The 14224-nt window shown below is 37.4% G+C and overlaps 1 protein-coding gene across 1 annotated transcript; it reads right to left on the reverse strand.

The window, feature by feature from the left end:
• Positions 1-12747: 12747 nt before the first annotated feature.
• LOC136819553 (uncharacterized) lies at positions 12748-13940 on the reverse strand. Its single transcript, XM_067075787.1, has one exon. The coding sequence runs from the start codon at positions 13837-13839 to the stop codon at positions 12748-12750; it is 1092 nt and encodes a 363-aa protein (XP_066931888.1). The 5' UTR covers positions 13840-13940.
• Positions 13941-14224: the final 284 nt, after the last annotated feature.

Below are 14224 nucleotides of genomic sequence, written 5' to 3' on the forward strand. Positions count from 1 at the left end.
GTATGACATGATCGTAGCCTACGTACCTAAGCTTCCATTTTAATTTAAAAAGTACGATTATATAAATAAACTTAAAATCAAAATAATTTATTCATATATAAACAAAATTTTTTGGCGCGACACGCGTAGCCGAATATTTACTTACTAAAAGTTTAAATAATCCTTCTTAAACGAAGTAATAAAAAATAAACAGAGAAAAATTTTTATATACAATTCAATAAAAAAATGAAAATGAAAAATAAAAACGATTCAATAAAAAAATGAAAATGAAAAATTGAAAATGAAAAATAAAAACGATTCAATAAAAAAATGAAAATGAAAAATTGAAAATGAAAAATAAAAACGAAGAAGAAAAAAGTAGCTTTTGATAGAATTCAATAAAGAAACCACAGCAAAATAACTTGCAAAACAAGAGGGAAAGCGAAGTAAATCGAAGCAAAGCGAAAAAGAAGCGGCCAAACTGGATTTTGAACGGATTATACTTGAAAGATTATTAAAACAGTCACCATTGTCATTTTTTCGGAGATTAACGAGAAAGAACAAAGGCAAAGAAAAAAAAGAAGTAACCCAGGGTATGTCAAATTAAAAAGTTAATAAATTAAATCTAGAAAAAATCAAACAAAAAATAATAAAAAATAAATTAAACGGACATACCAGGCCCGTAGCCACCACCATCTTTATCATTATTATTTTCTTTTTTTCTTTTGCAGTCCTCATGTTCTTCCACCTCCCCCATCTCGTTCTCCATCCAGTACGCCAGCAACCTTTCGATGATAGCCACCTTCAACCCACTCATCGGAAGGTTCCTTCTTCTAAGCTCCTCCCTTAACTCCAGCACTTTCATCTCTTTGATCCTACCCTCGGTCAAGGGTAAGTGCCAGTCATTGGTTTTGTGGCGTTTCAATCTTTTTCCAATATGACGAGCCTTTCCTTGACCTCTTTTTCTCTTCTCATTATATAATCTCCTTGGGCGGCCTCTATTGGGGAGGAGAGCAGGATCAGATGATGGTCATTAGGACAGAATTAATGCTCTAGACATTATTTTTATACGTACAAAAAGAAAAAGAGTTAAAAGATTAAATGAGAATTAACTAGCCCCTATTTATTTCAATATTTCTCGAAAGATATCCCAAACAAGGGACCCACCAAAACTTAGCGCTTGCAAACGATAAACTTTGAGACAACGATGAGTATAAAGTAATAAGAAAAAGTTTAAAAAAGCAAAAGTTTAATAGTTTAGCTGTTTTCGACCCTTTAGATTTTCTGGTATGACATGATCGTAGCCTACGTACCTAAGCTTCCATTTTAATTTAAAAAGTACGATTATATAAATAGACTTAAAATCAAAATAATTTATTCATATATAAACAAAATTTTTTGGCGCGACACGCGTAGCCGAATGTTTACATACTAAAAGTTTAAATAATCCTTCCGAAAATCTCCTCTCCTCGTCCATTTGTTGGACTAGTCCAATTCAATCCATATCAAAAGTCACTGACCACCTTGCCTTCACTGCAGATTGATTTATAAAATTGCTTTAGAAAGCGTTTGAAGCATGAATCATGTTCAATTGAAGTAACTTCTTTGCATCAAATGTAGAATGTACCTTCTTCTCAAATCTCCCCTTTTAAAAACCAAATTTCTACTTACTACTTTCAGAACAAACCTTATTTCAGCTTTCATTTCTTCTCTTTTCTTCCTCGTTCATCTCGTTTTCTCTCCAGTAGGTCAGCAACCTTTCGATGATGACCAACTTAAGCCCAGTCATCCCTCGGTCAAGGGTAAGTGCCTATCATTGATCAAACTTTTGTGGCCCTTCGTTCGTTTGCCAATATGATGAGCATTTCCTTAACCTTGCGATAATCTCCAACTTCAACCCAGTCATCGGTTGGTTTCTCCGTCTGAGCTCTTCCCTCAGCTCCACCACTTTCATTTTCTTGATCCGTTCTTCAGTCAAGGGTAAGTGCATATCATTGGTCAAACTCTTGTGGGTCTTTGTTAGTGTGTCGATATAATAACCCTCCTGTTCTCTCCAGTAGTTGAGCAATATTACGATAAGCTCTGCTTTCAACCCACTGCTTGGTAAATTTCGTCTTCTTAGTTTTTCCCTCACCTTCACATATTTGATTTGTTTGATCCGTTTTTCAGTCAAGTGTAACGAATTAATTCTACTTCCTCCACAATAGCAACCTCTACTTTTTCTACATCTACTTTGTGACGTGGTCGATGAAACATCCGAGGGTTCGGTCACCGATCGGGTAGCGGCCAGCGGGTCAACTGTACAACCGTGGCTAAAATAATAAGATACTTAAGTCTGTTTTACAAAAAAAATGGCGCGAGAAGGGAGAGACAGGAGAACTCTGTATTTTCTTGCACTTCCTTTGTAAATTTAAAAATTTCACTCAAAAATTTGAGGTACACAACCCTACGTCTGAGACCAATTTCTTCACTGTTAATAAGTTTTCAAGCCTTAAAGGTTACAAAAAGAAAGAGTATATGTTTGGCTCACTTTTCCCTAACCCTAATCCTAGCCCTTCAAAACCAAATTTCTGAACTCTTTCAATGCAGTATCTAGCTTAAAGAAATGAGGATGTTAGGTAGTTGTGTGATACTTATTTCATATCGCTCTGAGATATTTGTCTTTTTCTCTCGTGAAAAAGTGAAAATAATAAAATCCTTCAAGCAAAAAAAAAACATCTATACAGATTGTGCTGGTCTTTCCTTCATTTTTAGTGGTACCTCTTCGGTTTGTTCGTTTGAAAGGAAATAACAATGTGATTATAATATGTAAGCGAAACCCAATCATTTATCTTTTTCATCTCCATTCTGTGATTTTGGAGAAAAAAATATACTTGTACCATTGAAAGTGTTAACTTCATTGCCAAGAAGGTTAATATGTGAAAACCAATTAATACCACCACATCAGACAGGATGGGTGTTTTATGAAAAATGGTCTTTTGACACAGGAACCACCTTTGGGGTTTCGTTTGGAAGGGAACCTCTATAAGTAATTAGGATGATTTTGTGAGAAATTTACTTTGAAAACTTTGCAAAAAACGTCTCGAAGCCAAATGGAACAAATATTAGACACTGAATAGACTTGCACTCGTTTGAATTTTTTTTCTCATTGCTCAAAGTCAGCTACGGTTCCCGAACAGATTTTCCGAACGTCTTCGTTCTATGTCGGCCACTTGTGTTTGCATCCCTATAATTTAGATTTCATTTTCATTTTTTTATTGAATTGTATATAAAAATTTTTCTCTATTTATTTTTTATTACTTCGTTTAAGAAGGATTATTTAAACTTCAAGTATGTAAATATTCACACAGTTAATATTATGCATAAAAATTTATTTGACGATATTGATACAATTTATTTTGTAACATAGGATGAGTTTTCTGATTTTAGTGAGAAAAGAATCGTTGTACACAGTCATGCTAACTTCAATTCTTGCAACATTGTATCGACGGATAAAACTAGAGTAACTTCAAACGTTTACAAAAATGTCAGAAGTAACTTTAGGGATACTTTGATTTTGAATAAACGGTTTTTAATCCAAAATTTGTCGAGTTATAAACCGGCTGTGAATATTTGGGGGATCTCATCGAGTCTCAAAAACAAAGGAGGATTTTAGAATATGGCGTAAGTTTTAATAGCTGAGCTTAATATAATTGCTTCTCTTGAATCTCTGGGTACGTTTCCCTGTCGGTCAGTAAGGACAGCAATCCTCCAGTTGGCGAATCACTTTTCCGAAAGTTTTGAACGTCTTCCCGGGGTGGGCAGCTGGGCAAAAGGACCGACGGGTATGTGCGGGTCCTAAGGGTACCTTTTCCAATATTGCACTGTAAGAATCGGAAAAACTAGAGATGCACTTTAAGGGTAGAAATTTCAGAAAATTCTTGAAAAATCTAGATATTTTGACCATTTTTTGCACGAAAGGGGTCGAAAACTTGAGGGAAAATGCACTCTAAGGGTATAATTTTCACTGATTTTTGCTTCACTGTTAGCGTGCAATTTTAAAAGCCAATTTTTGGCCTGCACATACCGTCAGTCCGCAAACCCCCTCTGACATCAGCTAATTTTCAATTTTTTAAAAAACTTTTCTTCCCTTCTTGATGAGTTCTATCATTAGTCCAAATTTCATAACGTTTTGAGTATTAGTTCTTGAGATATTCAACTTTTTTAAATTATGACGTCATGAATAATGACGTCATAATTAGCTTTTGTTTAAAGGGACATTACAGTACTTGCGAAATTTGTAAACAAACTGTATGCAGCAGATACAAAATCAAAACAAATGTCACATGTCAAAATAAAAAATCAAACCAAATATGGCTAATTTTGATTGTTCAATTGTTTTACAAGTTTGTTTTGGACACGTGATTTTAATTGTTCTCTTTAATGACACGTGGTTCGTGCAATGTTTACATTTTACTACTTTTATGTCCCTTTAAGGGCTGGAGTTGGGGGCGAAAACGAAGATTAGATAAAAAGCTACATATCTTTAATTGTATCTTGCGATCGGTTTGTCTGTTTACTTTTAGATTTGTCTTGTGGCACCTAGACAATAATGCCTTGAAATTAACTCAATTAGATTTTGTAAATTTTGGTGATGACGTCATCATTTGGGCCCTTTTTGGTACTAGAACCCGGACACCTATATCTTGTGATTGGCTTGTCTGTTCCCTTTCAAATTTGGCATTTGACACCTTGACAATAATGCCTTGGATATAATTTAATCAGTTTTTGTCAATTTAGTCAATTTACCAATCGCGAGATATAGATGTCCGAAAAGTAAACCTAGAAATGAAGTTATCTCCTAAGTCAGCAACATAAGACACTGCCGTGTCTGTCGAATGTTTATTCCTGAAACCGGATTGAAACTCGCTGATGATGTTGTTCTTTTCAAGAAATTCAGAAACTTGGAAATGGACTATTTTTTCAAAACCTTTCATTGGGATTGGAATGATTGAAATTGGTCTATAGTTGTTAACGTCATCAGCATCCCCCTTCTTGAAAAGGGGTGTGACTCGTTTTCTCTTCCAACATTTTGGAACAACGCCCGTTTTAAGAGAGAGATTATAAATGTGGGTTAAATAGTAAGCCAAGATTGGAGAACCTGCTTTGAGTGATTTTACACAGATATCGTCCAACCCCGTTGCTTTTCCAGGATTTAACCCATTTATAATCTTAGAAACGGTTGAGAGTGAAACAGAGTGAAAGAAAAATTCATCCTGAATAGGTTTGGGAGAAATATGAGAAGTATCAGAAAAAGGAAAGGGAGTGGCTAGTTTAGAACCAACGGTTGAGAAGAATTTGTTAAAGGTTTCAGCGATTTGTTTTTTGTCACTGATCTCTTTTCCCTCATCAGTGAGAAAATGAGGAGTTGTGTTTGATTTTTTGTCATTGGGAATGAGTGAATTGAGAGTCTTCCAAAGCTTTTTGGAGTCGTCTTTATTCTCATCGATTACGTTCTGAAAATACTGTTTCTTGAACCTATTTTTCAGGTTAATCACAAAATTTCTTTGTTGCTTGAAATTTTGCCAATCATTTTCGCTTTTAGATCTCGAAGCAACTTTTTTTAGATAGTCTCTCCGCTTAATTGATGTAAGGAGCTCCTCGGTGACCCATTGAGGATTGGACTCCCGTATTCTCTTTTTAGTAACAGGCGCGAGAGTGTCCAAGATTTGAAGGACATTTTCATTGAATGCTTCAGCAGCAGCATCAACACTTGTTGCATTCACTACATTTGACCAATCAAGGTTTCCAAGCCTCTCTAAAAACACTTCTTGACTAAAGTTTTTGAAAGATCTACTCTTTATGAACTTAGGATGACGTTCAACTTTAAGTTCACCTCTTTTGATGCTAATGAAACAATGGTCACTGAGACCAATGTCATGAACTTGGCAGTCTAAAGCATGATCGCTATTTGACAGAATCAGATCAATCAAAGTGGATGATGTTTCAGTGATCCTAGTAGGAACTTCAACGAATTGGAAGAGACCCCTGGCTTTACATAGATCATTGATAATACCAGAGAATCTATTTTTTTGTAACATATTACAATTGAAATCACCAAGGATGAAAATCTCAGAATCTTTTGGTAATTTGTCGATACATGACATTAAAAAAGATTTATATCGTTCAACGACATCAAGATTCTGTCCTCTGACAGGTGGACGATACACGGCACAAACATAAACAGACTTGGACTTTTTCCTTTTAATCTCCACCCAAATAGTCTCGTTCGATTTCTTTGAGACATGCGAGAGTCTCTTCGTCGTAAGGTGGTTACCAGCAAAGATAATGACCCCTCCGCCATGACTAGTTCGATATTGCCTGAGCAAACTTGAGTTCTACTAAAGAGCCTTATTTCATCGGGCGAGCTTAGAATTTCTTTGATACATTTTATAAAAGAAATCAAAAGACTTTAACGACCAATTACCGACAGATTAAACTCCTGACTTTTCTTTGTACCTCCATGGTCTAGTACTCGTTAATTCAATTTAAGCACTCGCTACGCTTCTCGTTACTTCTCGTTAATACTTTTCGTTATTACTTCTTGTTAATCTTTGTTAACTCTCGTTACTTCGCGTTATTGCTTCTCGTTACCTCTCTTTATTACTTCTTGTCACTTCTCGTCACTTCTCGTTACTTCTTGTTACTTCTCGTTAATACTTCTCGTTACTTCTTGTTACTCTTTGTTACTTCTCGTTACTTCTCTTTATTACTTCTTGTTACTTCTTGTTACTCTTTGTTAATTCTCGTTACTTCTCGTTATTACTTCTTGTCACTTCTTGTTACTTCTTGTTACTTCTTTGTTAATTCTCGTTATTTCGCGTTACTTCTCGTTACTTCTCGTTGTTACTTCTCGTTACTTCTCGTTGTTACCTCGTTACTTCTCGTTATTACTTCTCGTTACTTCTCGTTGTTACCTCGTTACTTCTCGTTCCTCTTTTTGGTAACAAGTAACAACCTTTTCTTTAAACTTTACTTTTTTAGCAAAAAATCCACTAAAGCTGTTTGAGTTTTGCGCATTTCAACTAAACATTCATTTGATAATAATAATAATTATGTTTTACAGATTTCCAGGCCACCGTGCAAGCACATGGGCCTCTATAAATCGCTCATACATTGGTTTGGTTTATTACAAAGGGTAACTTCAAACAGATATGCGACAATAGTGACAATTTCAATCATACTCAAACATTTTCTCTTTCCAAGCTAGACCGAGGTTTTCTTTAAACTCTTGTATTGTAGATGATTTAACTACTTTTTCAGGTAGGCTATTCCATTGATAAGTGAATAAAATATAATACACCCCTGTCTCTGTAACCCGGTAGGGTTTAAGAACTTAGTTCACACACAATGGCAGATCGTTTATGTATACTAGAAATAGTAGTGGTCCCAATACTGTCCCTTGGGGAACACCAGATAATACCATGGCTTTGTCTGAGCTCTTGCTGTTAACAACTACAGTTTGCGTTCTGTTTGCAAGGTAATTTCTAATCCAGGAGAGAGTATTACCTCTTATTCCGTAGTGATCAAGCTTAATGCACAGTTTGTTATGGTCTACCTTGTCAAATACTTTGGAAAAGTCAAGCAAGATGGAATCGATTTGACTTCCCTCATTAAGCGATTTTATTATTATTATTATTATACAGTATACAAGTTCACAGGCCCGAGGTGGGCCTCTACGAACCGGTTTGATTACAATTCTAATTTGTTAAATATCTAAGTTTGTGTCTTTTCCACGCTTCATTAAGGTTTTGTTTAAACAAGTGAATGGAGGTCGACTCGACGACAAATCATGGCAATGCATTCCATGTAGGGATTGTTCTATAGTAGAATGACTTTGTTTGCGCTCCTCGAAGACCATCAGCAGCAAAGTTTGGAACGAATTCGTGATCGTGAAATCTGGCTGGACGAGTTCTTTTAACTAGCTTGTCCCGAGTTGTTTTTGGATCATAAAAATGGATATGCTTATACATTTGGACCATATCGCAGAAAAGTCTTCTAAACTCAAGAGATGGAAGCTTGAGTCTTTGTAAACGCTCCTCATAGTGGAGATTACGATACTGCGGAATCAGTCTTGTTGCTCGTCTTTGGACCCCTTCAATCAGATTAACGCTGCGGCGTAATTTCGGCTGCCATACTGATTGTGCATATTCTAGATGCGGTCTGACAAAGGTCGTATACAATGTGCAAAATGCCGAAGGACTCAGGTCACTGAAGCTTCTTTGGATGACTCCTAAGATAGAATTCGCTTTATTGACTTGTCTAGAGATATGTTCCTCAAAAGATAATTCAGAGTCAATCAAGATGCCTAGGTCTTTTTCTTCAAAAACATGTTCAAGTTCGTTACCTCCAAGTTGGTATCTGTGTGCATGCTTAATATTAGCAAATTTACCTATAGTCAAGACATGGCATTTGTCAGGATGAAACTTTAGTAACCAATCTCGGGACCACTTTTCCAATTCACAGATATCTTTTTGAACAACTAGAGAGTCTCTAATAGAATTGATTATTTTCACTATCTTCGTATCGTCGGCAAAGAGAAATGCATCGGAGACTACCTTTTCTGGCAAATCGTTTATGTAGATAACAAAGAGCAGAGGCCCAAGTACGCTTCCTTGAGGAATTCCACTTATGACATGGTCAGTAGTTGATTTAGCTGAGTTAACCTTGACTAGTTGCTTGCGGTCTGATAAAAATGCTATAATCCATTTTAACAGGTTTCCGCTGATCCCGTAACATTCTAGTTTCTTTATCAACCTCCTGTGAGGAACTGTATCAAACGCTTTTGCAAAATCAAAGTAGACACAGTCAACTACTTTTCCTTCTGACATTGATTCGCAGCAAAGGTCGATATAATATAGTAGTTGCGTAACTGTTGATCTTTTGCCAATGAAGCCATATTGCTTGTCTGAGAGAAGATTCTCTCGAACAAGGTGATCAATCATTACTTTACGTAATACTGACTCCATCATTTTGCATATTATCGATGTCAGGCTGACAGGTCTGTAGTTTATTGCCAGATTGTGTGCACCCTTATTTTTGTATATTGGTGTGACATGTGCCATCTTCCAGTCTTCGGGCAGAACGCTCTCTTTTAATGTCTTGTTCATAATGATCTTCAATGGTTCTGCTACAAAGTCAATCAGTTCTTTCAGCATTGACGGATGTAGCTCATCAGGTCCGAACGATTTATTTGCATCTAGCTGTTTGATCTGTTTTATTACTGTTTCTTGGGAAACTTCAAGAATATTAATCATCGATTCTGTTTTCTTCTCAAATGGAGGTAGTTCTCCCTCAGGTTCATGTGTGAATACACTGCAAAATTGCTTCTGCAGAATATTGGCTTTCTCCACATCTTCATGCTTCAACGATTTCTTGTCATCTTCGGACTCCAGTAGAGATGCCACGCGGCTAGTTGATTTCAGTTGATTTCTAACGTGTGACCAGAAACGCTTTGGGTTATTCTTTGCTGATCTACTGATGTTGCGTTCATAACTTCTACGCACTCGCCTGATCATGCTGTTGACTCGGTTACGTGATGAAACATATTGTGTTCTATTGAAGACTTTTTCCGCGTCTGAAGAATTGACCCACTTCCTATGCAGTCGCTTCTTAGTTCTGATTTCTTTACGGATTTCTTCTCCCAACGGAACAATTCCTTTACACTTCCAATAAGAATTTCCAACTTCTTTTAAAGGCACGAATCTGTTTCTCAAATCGGTAAGATCCCCTTTGAAATGTTCCCAGAGCTCACATACGGTCTTATCGTTCGATTTTGCGATGAAATTTTGAGTCCATTTTTCGGCCTCAAGAAAGTATCGCATCTCCTGGAAATCAGCTGAACTGTAAGGCATATTTCTGGCAACTTGGCTTCTGTTCGGCACGACATTTGAAGTCGAAGACGAGTACACTGTGGTCACCCAGTCCTAGTGGACTGAGGTATTTGAGGTTATTGATTTGGTTATATTCGCTGGTTAGGATGAGGTCTACTAGAGACGGCTCGTCCATTCCTCTACATCTTGTTGGTTCTTTTACATGTTGGTAAAGAAATGAATCGCGTAGTGCATCTAGGAATTTTTCTTCTTTACTATCCTCAATGTGGGGTGAGGTCCAGCTTTCCCAATTTATCGTCGGTAGGTTGAAATCTCCAACACATTTGTGAGAGTACATGCAAACACAAGTTTTTCTTGTTTTGCCAGACGAATCTCAATAATACAAGTTTCTTCAAAATCAACTGGACTCTTGATGTCAGCAACAAGATGGTCAATGGTTGAGTGTGCCAGTATGACGATTCCTCGACCTTTTTTGTTATCAATATTAGTGGAGCTAACGACTTTATATTCTTTCATTTCGTATTCGTGCATTGTCCATACTTTACCATGTATTGGTTTAACTTCACAAATTGTAATTAAGTGCGGCTTTTCATCGATTTGTATTCTGTTCAACTCTCGTTTCTTTACTTGCGTAAATTGATCTGCATTGGTGTATAGGATTCTTAATTCAGGAATTGTTCTTATGGTGGGTTTTCTTTCGTTGATATTCGGTGCCTGTTTGTTTTGATTTGTTTTTATTGTTGTTTTGTGATTCTCAGCTTCTTTACTTCGAAACCGTTTTTTGAATCTCCTCTTACTCGATAAATTTCTGATTGAGATTGCTTTTCGGAGTTTAGTTTCTTTGCTTTATCTGATAGTTCTTTATATTTTCTCCTTTGTGTGGGTGTCAGGTCTTCAGTGACACTGATTCCTTTGTAGTTTTGAAGTCCTTTAAGACTTGTCAAGTTTCCAATAACACTCCACTTTTCCGTTCCGTCTTTGAGTGAGATTAACAAGGGGCGCTTCTTATTTTCCTTTGATACTCCCAACCTTCTAACAAGCTGTATGTCAGCTCGTGCATGAGTATCCTTGATGAAGTCCGATGCCCAAGCTTTGTCCTCTTCATCGTTCTTTTCTGGTAGAGAGAGAGAGAGAGAGAGAGAGAGAGAGAGAGATGTACCATCCCACATGGGGAATTGGCCCAACCCCAGGACAGCATTCACTATCTTAGGATAGGGAAATCATCGCGCTTATCAAACTCTGCCGATCCTATGTTCGCGACACACAGAACCGATGGTGTATAGCAACGATACTCGATCAGGACGGGAGAACCATGCGTTCTCGCAAGTCTGACCCTATGAATTTCGTCACCACACCACACCACATTTTCTGGTAGACCATGAACAATAACATTTGGTGCACGCTTTCTTTTATCATCTTCTTCTGCACCCTTCTCACGCCATGCATCTTTAATGACTTCCTTCAGTGATTCTTGATTTGGGGTGACAAGATTGGTGACGTTGGAAGAGGTCACAGATGCGTATGTTTTCTCTGTAAGTAATTTGCATTCTGTTGTGATTGTTTCTTGGATCATCTCTTTAATGGATGGTTTTAGTGATTCGAGTTTTTCTTCGAATTTTTGTTCAACATACTAAGTTTTTCTTTTAGAGTTGTAAGCTCTTTCTCTTGAGATACCATTGTAACTCTGTCAACCTCGTTCTGTTTCAGAATCCCCTTACACGCTTCTAGCTCTCTTCTTAGGCTCTCAGCCTCCTGTTCAAGTTTGAGGGATGATTGGGGTCGTCTAGCTGGGATGAGGGTGCGGAGTGCTGGTTTAACTTCGACGCAGTTTTGGCAAGTGTAACGGTAGTGGGTACTTTTGGACTTGTCAATAAATTGTTGAATTTGGTATGCTGGAAGCATTGTACATCTATAGTGAACGCTTCGATTGCATTTAACACAAGTCAGCCGTTCTTTATCTTGATCAATAGAGCAAATATCAATAGTGCATTGTTGTGGTGTACAGACCAGCAGCCGATCAGCTCCGTCGTCTGGCTTGGATGACATCGTGGCACAGCTCCCAAGCGGGAAAAACCCGAAATATTAGTGAATTTTAATGAAATTTGTTGATTTTTCGTCGAGATTCTGCAGCAAAATTTTGAGTTCCACAAAAGCCGCAAGGTCATTAATGGTGAGTAAAAGCTGAGATTCACATGAACGATTTTTCCGAAAGCCATGTTGCGTATCAGTTAGTATGTTGTTTTTATCAAGGTGGGAGATGATATTACTGTGAGGAATATGCTCAAATATCTTGCATGATACTGATGTTAGGCTTATAGGCCTGTAGTTTTCAGCTTTGGCTCGGTCTGTTTTCCCTGGTTTGAAGACTGGGGCAACCAAGGCATGACGCCAGTCCTTTGGAGTCATTGAATGCAGCATGGATGCCTGCATTACCAATGTTATTCCAGGTGCAATTTCATTACCAAGCTCCTTTAGGAATTTAGAGGAGACATTGTCTGGACCAGATGCTTTGTTTGGGTTGAGATTTTTCAAAAGTTTCTTGACTCCTGCTATATTGATAGTTATGTCTGGCATAGTTATGCAACGTTGACCAATGAGTGGAGGGATGCGTCCATCTGGTTTGGAGAAAACACTGGAGAATTGATGGTTCAGTATGTCTGCTTTCTTTTTGTTATCAATGTGGATGTGACCCTTATCATTTAGAGGGGCAACACCTTCATTGTCACACTTACGAGATTTTATAAATGTAAACAAGTTTTTGGGATTGTTGTTCTCTCCGGGATCAACACATTTCACTACATAATTGTTAAATGCTGCTCTACAGGTTTTCCTTGATTTGACGGTGAGTACTTTAAATTTGTTCCAGTCTTCTTGTCTATTTGTTCGTTTAGCACGTTTATAAGTTTTTTTTCCTTCTGCAAAGTCTTTTGCATTTGGTTGTGATCCATGGTTGCGTATATCGAGGTGAAGTTGTTTTTGAAGGAACAAAACTCATTGAAGAAACGACAAGCATTTTGAAACTAGACCATAGTAGATCAATTGGTGTGGTTGTATCGTTGTTTGCCATGAAGTTTGTCATTTCGGAGTTAACATGGTCTTTTATCGTGTTTAGGTCTGCCCTTTTCCATAGGTATACCTTCCTTTTAATAGATTTTGATCTCTTTGGATGACAGGCAATATCAACCATCACAGCTGTTTCGTGATCACTGAGACCAGGATGAGGGATGCAGTTGTTTACAAATGATGGTCGATTAGTAGCAATAATGTCAAGTATATTATTAACTCGGGTTGGGAACAAAACAATTTGCTCAAGGCAGCATTCGGTAAAGGTTTTTAAAAACGATTCATTGATATCTTTCTTGTAATTATGATCAATGATGGCATTGTTTACCCAGTCAATATCCGGAAGGTTGGTATCACCACCAATCCATAGAGGGCAGTTTTTAAAGGAAGAGTTTAGAGATTTGATTTCTTCACAGATGAATGTTGTTTCACCAATTTTCGATTTTGGAGGTCTGTAGCATGCTGCTATGATGACTGGTCTCTGGTGTGTTTGAACCTTGATTGCAATAAATTCACATTTTTTGGATTTCTTCACTTCCTCAATGACCAGGTCTTTCTTTGCAATGATTATCACACCGCCTTTTGCATCGTCTCGATCACGTCTATAACATTTGTATGTTGGTGGAATGAATTCAGAGTCCTTGATGCTACTGTCAAGATGAGTTTCGCTACCAATAACAATATCAACATTGTCCCCAAACAGAGCCTGTTCTATTTGCTCTTTTTTTCCCCAAACACTTTGAAAGTTTATGCACATCAGTTTAAGTTGTGTTGGAGTTCTTTTAGGAATACCTCTTTGTGGAGATAGGTTAGAGTCAGTTGATGAATCAAGTGAGCTATCAAAAAGTGATGGGTTGATGTTTTTCACTCCACAGTTGCAGCATTCCCATTCCAGATCATTGTTTGTCTGATAGATATCATACATTACTATACACTGTTCATTTGGATGCAGTATGCATGGAACCAGCGATTACAAGTGTCACAGGCAATTGCATTTTGTCCCCATCTGACAGCTGAAGAACATTCACCACAGAGAAATTTGACAGGTGGGCCAGGATTGATCTTGATTTGACCACTCAAGACAAGTTAGTAGCAAGTCTATCAAGTGAGCAGTTGATTTTATGTAGGATGAGTTTGTTGAGTAAGCGTGGAATATGGAAAATAGAACTTCTTGGTTGAAGCGTGTCGGAGGGCAAAAGCTCACATCAGTTACATTAACAAAGTGAGGGTACAATCTTGGTCTTGGCCACAAAGTGGTGTACAAAAGAATGATCAATAATTTGAGCAATTTCATGATGAAATCAGAATAA

This window comes from Clytia hemisphaerica, unplaced genomic scaffold (genome assembly GCF_902728285.1).
Source record: "Clytia hemisphaerica strain Z4C2 unplaced genomic scaffold, Clytia hemisphaerica genome assembly, whole genome shotgun sequence".
NCBI lineage: Eukaryota > Metazoa > Cnidaria > Hydrozoa > Leptothecata > Clytiidae > Clytia > Clytia hemisphaerica.

Bases quoted from the DNA above. Each gene is read 5' to 3' on its own strand.
- LOC136819553 (XM_067075787.1), bottom strand. From the start codon at position 13,839: ATGTATGATATCTATCAGACAAACAATGATCTGGAATGGGAATGCTGC.